Below are 7,282 nucleotides of genomic sequence, written 5' to 3'. Positions count from 1 at the left end.
GAGAGAGAGAGAGAGAAAGAGAGAGAGAAGAGAGAGAGAGAGAGAGAGAGAGAGATGCAAACAGAGATAGGATGTTCATTCTCCACTGGGCACTGAGTCAGCCCCAGTTCCCCTGTGTGATCTAAGAAATGGAGAAAGAGCCTGAGGTGTCACAGTAGATAGTGTCAGTTATTATGATCCTTGCAGTCAACTGAGGACCAACAGCACTTTCTTTTCCTTCTCCTAATCCAAGTCACTGCATGAGGGCAGTGACCTGGTTGCTCAGCACCTGAGGTTCCCAAAGTTCAAAATCTGGGCCGGGCACCTTCATTTTCTATGCCCCAAGGTTGTCCATGGCCCTATATGCCATTTTCCAAAGTTCCAGTTTATCCAAGGACAAACTTAGCTGATCGGCAAAGGCAAATATAACTTCTCACAAAAGACATCTTGCAAAACTGCCAGGATCCAATATCTCACTGATAGACAAGCAAGATAAAGAATAACTGTTTCCCAAACTATGAAAGCATTTGGAATAAAAATTCTAACATTGGTCTTCTCAAGGAATTGGACTATGCTTAGTGACTTGCTTCCAAAGAGTACAGTACAGAAAGGGGGAGAAACCTGGCACAAAAGTGCCTTAACCAGAAGATCAAGATTGGCCTCGTCAGTCATGTCGATACATGTACCCTTGATATAAGGGGATTAAAATGGCGGTTTACCTATGTTGTCCTCTCAAAAATATATTACTCCAGTCTAATCATGAGAAAAACTAAATTAGACAAACTCAAATTGAGGGACGTTTTACAAAATACTGATTAGTACTCCCTAAAACTATCAAGATCGTCAAAAACAAGGAAAGTCTAAAAAGTCTAAAAAAGAGCCTAAGGACACCCTACAACTAAATATAATGCAGTATCCTGGATGGGATCCTGGAACAAAAAAAGGACAGGAGGTGGGTTTAGGAGAAAACTAATGAAACTAAAACATAGTATAGACTTAAGTTAATGTAGTAATTTGGTTCCCTATTTGTGACGAATGTACCACATAAACGTAAGATGTTAATAGGGGAACCGGATACAGGAACTCATTGTATTATCTTGGCAGCTTTTCTGTTAATCTACAACTATTCTAAAGTCAAAAGTTTATTTAAATATTTTGTAAAGAGTTTTACATTCAATTGTGGTCTTTTTCAGTCGCAGGCAACTGATCGCTATGCAGTGATGACCACCCAGCTGAGACACAACAATCTCTCGCTGATTTTCCACTATGTTTTTCTCCAGCTATGTAAAGCCCATGGCATCGGCTATGACATCGAGGTATGAAGGGTAACAGTTGTCCAAGGCTGGACCAATATAGGCCTCTGGGCCCTCAGGCAGCTAGCAGTTTGGGGCCTCTTCAAACAGACATTCTTTAAACATTAGTTTGACATGTATTTAGAGGAAAGCGAAACACTGCTTGGGGAAGAGAAGAAAGGCAGCTCCATAGGGGGTGGCACTTTGTCATCGAAAGTTGAGCTCTGTCCCCAAACTTGCACACCAACCTTGGTAAAGCAAAAGCCTTACTTACAAGGAATTTGGGGGGTCATCTCTTATTCCTGAAGCATGCCCTTAGCTCCCTGACCCTGCCCAAAGCTGCTTATCATGACTACCCTCTGTCTTAGTCTGCTCCAGCTGCCATAATAAACATCACAGACTGGGTGGCTTAAACAACAGAAATTTATTCCTCACAATTCTGGAGGCTGGGAAGTCCAAGGAGAAGATACTGGCCAATTCAGTTCCTAGTGAGGACTCTCTTCCTGGCTTGGAGAAGGCAGCCTTCTCGTTGTCCTAACATTGCAGAGAGAGAGAGAGAGAGAGAGAGCGAGCTCTGGTGTCTTTGTAACCTCTTTTAAAAGGACACCAGTTCTACCAGAACAGGGCTCCACCTTATGATCTCATTTAACCGTAATCACCACCTTAAAGGCCCTATTTCCAATATAGTCACATTGGGGGGAGGGGGCGGGGAAGGGCTTCAGCACATGAATTTGGGGGGACATGCAATTCAGTCCATAGCTTCCTTCTCCTTGCATAGCGGTTTCTTTCTAGACGGTGTTTTGATTAAAAATTATTTCTCTCATTGTTGGTCTATTTCCAGTGGTACTGATGGCTTCTGCCCAGCTGCTTCATCTCTAATGTAGCTGGATAGGAGCAAGTAGGCTATAATATCTCCTACCTAAACTAGAACCTCCATTTTGTGCCTAGAGACTCATGTTGCTCCGAGAAATAGTTTCATGTGTTTGTACTTTGATTCAGATTTTCAAATCTCTGACACTGATGGCTATTCTAAGACCTAAGTGACCCGTGAATTCTTACTTCTGGAAGACCCACCCACATTACATCAAACATGTTAAAATATATTCATTTCTCACATTTAGTGTAATTTATAGATAATGACATAAGAATTGGGCAATAACCTATTGATCAAGGGCTTTGATTTGCAAATATTCAGTTTTACACTTATCAATTTTTATTTTTTGTACTTGAGAACAAATACAACTTTTCAGGGGTCAAATCTTTTTATAAGCCCTTGAAAAACATACAGGCCTTAGGCACAAGGCCAGCAGTGAATAGAAGGGCCTGACTGACACTTGGCGATCCCCACCACACTGGAGGGTACTGTCAGGGTTCATCATGCCCTTTGGTTAGATTGGTTCGTGCTGTTTGTAAACATGTATAATGGAGCTCATATACCCTCGCAAAATTCAATAAAATTGGTAAAATATAGAAAGAATTAAAAAAGCCAGATTAAACTGATTTACCTGAAATTAATTGTTGCATCTGCTCATCACAATCCCTTTGGAATTAAATAGTTTTTAGCCCCAAACCGACTAAAACACTTCCATGTACCAGAAGGTGGCTAAATCTAACTCTAGCTTTATCTGAATCTATTTATTTTATTTTCCTCTAAAATATCAAAGCAGAACAAGCTCTGCGAATAGGCATATGTGGCAGGGAAAGTCTCCTGCCTAAAAGAAAATGGGCTCCATAACTTTCTATTGCCTGAAATTATTATTAGAGATTTATTTCTTTGGCTAAAGGCTTTGTACTCGATTGAAGTTCTACTACTCCTGGGAAAAGTAAAGCACCAAATTTCATAAGTTATTTATACCTTCGTGACTCTGAGTTGATCAGATTCATGTCTAAGAACAAATTTTAGTACTGGAAACAGACGGCCATGGCCCAGGAGAAACAGTGAGTGGTGCAGAGGGAGGACTTCCACTGAGGATGAGGAGAACTACAGAAAGGGGCAGAGAGGCACTGAAGATGCAACTCTGCCTCCAGGTCACCTGAGCTGAACAACCGATAAAGATGAGAGATGAAACGGAAGAGAAAGAGAAATATGGACTGGGGGCAATGGAGTGCTAGAATGATATGAAGAAGAAAAAGATAACAGAAGAAAAGAGAGAGGATGAAATCCAGAGACTGGAAGAATCCATTTCAAAACTGAGGAGGAGGAGATAAGCAGAGAGAGAGAGAAAAAAAAAGCAAATAATAAACTGAAGTACAAGAAGAAAGAAAGAAGAAAATATGGAGTCTTAAAAATCTGAGGTGAGAAAAAGAAACCATGTGACTACTTGGAAAATTTGGAAGTTCTTCACCAGTACTTTGCTCTGGTTTTTCTGAGATAGGTTCTCATCTTTTCGGACCCTGGGGTCCATCCCTGGTCAGAACTGTCCACTCGATCTCTTAATTACCTATCTTAAAGTGGCAAGTGATGAACCAGCATTGACAGAGCACCCGTTATTTACTGGCACTGAGCAAAGCACTGTTACTTCATTATCTCTTTAATCTTCTTATCTCTCCTATGAGAAGCTATTATTTCAACCGTATCTTACTGAGGAAATTAGGCTTAAATTGTTTAAGAACTTTCCCAAGATCACACAGCCAGGCATTCTGTGTAACTGACATTTGAATCCGTAACTGTCCATAAAATCAAACATGATTCTTTCTCTTCCACCACGCTCTCCCCTGTGTGCTTTTTATCCCCACTAAAGGCCATCTATATTCTAAATTATTATTACCAACCCAATCCAAGAATTCTGGGAACCATTTCAAATAAAATATTTCATCTAGTTACCCCTTATGTATTCCTCAGCTAAAGAGGTACAAATTTCTCCATAGCCCCATGAGCTCTACCTTGCAAAAGAAAAAACAAAGCTAGTTTAACAATTAACTTCTCTAAACTTTTATTGCCTCCTTGGGTTATGCTGGCCTAAAAGAAAGATCAGTGTCACCCCTGCTACCTGCTCCCACTCTTGATCAAATTTAACATGGGTGCTCTTTTCAGAAAAAGAAGCACCGTTAATAATACATCACTGCCAATGCTACCAAAAGGAGAGTCCTTAAAAGTCCTTATTCTCGAAATTATGTTTTTCTTCCCATTATTATCATAGAATTTCAAATAATGTTTCTTGTCCAAAATCTCAGGGAAAAACAAAAAGGGAAATGAGATCGCCCTATGTGTTTATTTTTCCTTGCTGAATATTGGAAGGAAACATTGCTGAGTTTGTAACCAACTTGGTAGGTCTCATTCCTGGTATTTGTGTAATGCTACAAAATACCCCCACTGATTTCCTAATGAAATGAAGTTGCAATGAAAGCCATATGGAGGAAAGTGTCATGTTTACTGCCTGTGACCTGGTCTCACACATACACAGGCAATGTGCCATGGTCCCAAATAGCTCCATAACTACCAGCTAGTATTTCCTCAGGCCAAGATATTGCCATAGTGGCAATCATTACTGCTGTTCAAAATATTCTGATTCTCCTCCTTCCAGGCACATAACAAAATTATACTTCCTCAGCCCTCTCTCTGAAGCCAGGCATGGCCGAGTCCCTTGGTTTGGCCAGTGAAATATGAACAGAAGTGAAGTACGTCCTTTCTATGTAGAAGCCTTTAAGAGCCACTCCATGAGTTGCCATATCCTGTTCCTGCCTTGGGAATCATGGAAGCACAATGAGGAGCCTCCTTCAGCCCGGGTCCCTGAGTGTACCAACAGTGACCAGAGAACCAAGTCAGCCCATGTGGGAAATGGAGCATGAGCATGAACCACACTTTTGTTGTTGTAAACAACTAAGAATTGTTTGTTTTTTTAAATTACTGTAGCATAACCTAGCCTACCTGATTGATTCATAAATTAGTGTCAAGGAAAGGATGCTCCCCAAACAAAAAACTAATATTATCACTTCAACATGTAATTAGTATAAAAATTATTGAGGTCATATAATTTTTTGTACTGTCTTTGAAAGCTACAGCACATCTCAGTTTTGACTACTAATATTTCAAGTTCTCAGTAGTCCCATGTGGCCAGGCTATCATATTGGACAGCACAGTAAAGAATGTAAAACACCTTATAGATCAACTGGTCAGTGGTTCTCAACACTGGCTGAGTGAAGAGCTTTACAAAGTGTCGATGCCCACCCAGGTAGGGCTGGGATTAGGGTGAGGCAAGTGAGGCACTTACCCAGAGCACAAAATTTAAGGGAGAACACACACACCCCCCCTCAGTAACAAAGACAAATAATACTAAAATGCAATATCAAAAATAAAAATTAATGCAAAAATCCACGATAAACAAAATATTAAAATTTATATAAAAACATACTAATTTTTTCCTTTGCCTCAGATTCCAATATGGCTAAGCATGGCACTGTACTGAGGGCCTACTCCAAACCAACAAAATCAGTATTTCTGGAGGTAGGGTTCAGGCATATGTATTCTAAATCACTCAGATGATTTTAATGTGCAGCCATCACTGAGCCATTGTGCTAGTCCAATATCTGTCATAATGCCCAAATTTCCTGATAAAATGGGGAGTCAGTGGTCAATCATAATTCTGGCATGTGATGTCTTTTACCAAATCTCCCCAAATGTCATATTGTTTTTTGTACTTCCAGAGATGGGAAGTTCCCATTTCACAGGGAAGCCACTTCCACTATTGGACAACTCCAGTGTTAACTCTTATTTACTTGGAGAAAATTGTCAAAAAAAATAAGTTTCAAACAAGAATAAAAGCATGCCTCTCATACAGAAACAAAATTAAACATGCGATAAAGATTTTACTTAACAGAGAAGAGTTAGGTCAATGTTAGAAGCACTACAAAAAAAAAATCCAAAACAAACCCAGACATCTTTAAAGATCAGGAATATTGAAATGAATATGTAAATAGATATAAAACCGGTTTTCCCACAGGAGAGCAGGAGAGGAAATCAACTGAATCTCTACCACAGTGGACAGAATTTGCTTGTCTCTCAGTCAAGAATTTACAGAGTCGTAAAATATCTCCCATAGAATCAAGGAAATAGGGTGCACCATAGACAATACACAATTTTCCATTGAAGCACAAATTATTTTCCACACAACAAATTGCTCTTAGAACAGTGGTTTTCAACTTTTGATGTGCATAACAATCACCTAGGAAATAAGATAAAAGGCAGATTCCCTCCCAACGATCCTGAGCTTGGATGATGCCCATGAAAATGCCTTTTAAACAAGCACACTAGATGATCCTGATGTGGGTATTCTGAGGATCCGACTTCAAAAACACCTTATCTTAGAAAAAGGATAAGAAGTGTTGGCGAGGATGTGGAGAAAAGGGAAACTAGTGTTCTGCTGGTGAGAATGTAAGTTGGTTCAGCCACTATGGTAAAACAGTTTGGAGGTTCTTCAAAAATTAAAAATACAAATACCATATGATCCAGCAATTCCATTTCTGCATGTATTTCCGAAGGAAATAAAATCGCCATCTCGAAGAGATATCTGTACCCCCATGTTCACTGCAGTGTTATTCAAAATACCCAAGATAGGAAACAACCTCGGTGTCTATCAATGGATAAATGGATAAAGAAGATGGGACACACACACACACACACACACACACACACACACACAGAGGAATATTATTCAGCCATGAGAAAGAAGGAAATGCTGCTATTTGTGACAACATGTATGGACCTTGAGCACATTATGCTAAATGAAATAAGCCAGACAAAGACAGATATTGTATAATATCACTCAAATGTGGAATCTAAAAAGCCAAACCCAGAGAAACAGAGAGTAACATAATGGTTACAAATAGGGAGGGGGAAGTGAGAATTGGAGATACATTGTTAAAGGGTACAAACTTGCAACTAGAAGATGAATAAGTTCTGGAGGTCTAATGCACAGCATAGTGATTATAGTCAACAACGCTGTATTAGATACTTCGAAATTGCTGAAAGACTAGATCTTAAACGTTCTCACCACGAAAAAAGGAATAATTAT

The 7,282-nt window shown here is 39.6% G+C and overlaps 1 protein-coding gene across 1 annotated transcript in view; it reads left to right on the top strand.

Moving 5' to 3' along the window:
- LOC105309728 (IQ domain-containing protein H-like) overlaps positions 1-7,282 on the top strand; it is a 121,666-nt gene that overhangs the window by 104,191 nt on the left and 10,193 nt on the right. The window contains exon 13 of the mRNA XM_011385926.2: positions 5,330-5,350. Coding sequence (XP_011384228.2) covers positions 5,330-5,350 — 21 coding nt within the window. The remainder of the gene's footprint in view (positions 1-5,329; positions 5,351-7,282) is intronic.

This window comes from Pteropus vampyrus, unplaced genomic scaffold (genome assembly GCF_000151845.1).
Source record: "Pteropus vampyrus isolate Shadow unplaced genomic scaffold, Pvam_2.0 Scaffold15, whole genome shotgun sequence".
Classification (NCBI taxonomy): Eukaryota; Metazoa; Chordata; class Mammalia; order Chiroptera; family Pteropodidae; genus Pteropus; species Pteropus vampyrus.
The sequence above is the reverse complement of the archived record's forward strand: the minus strand, read 5'-3'. Positions and strand labels throughout refer to the sequence as shown.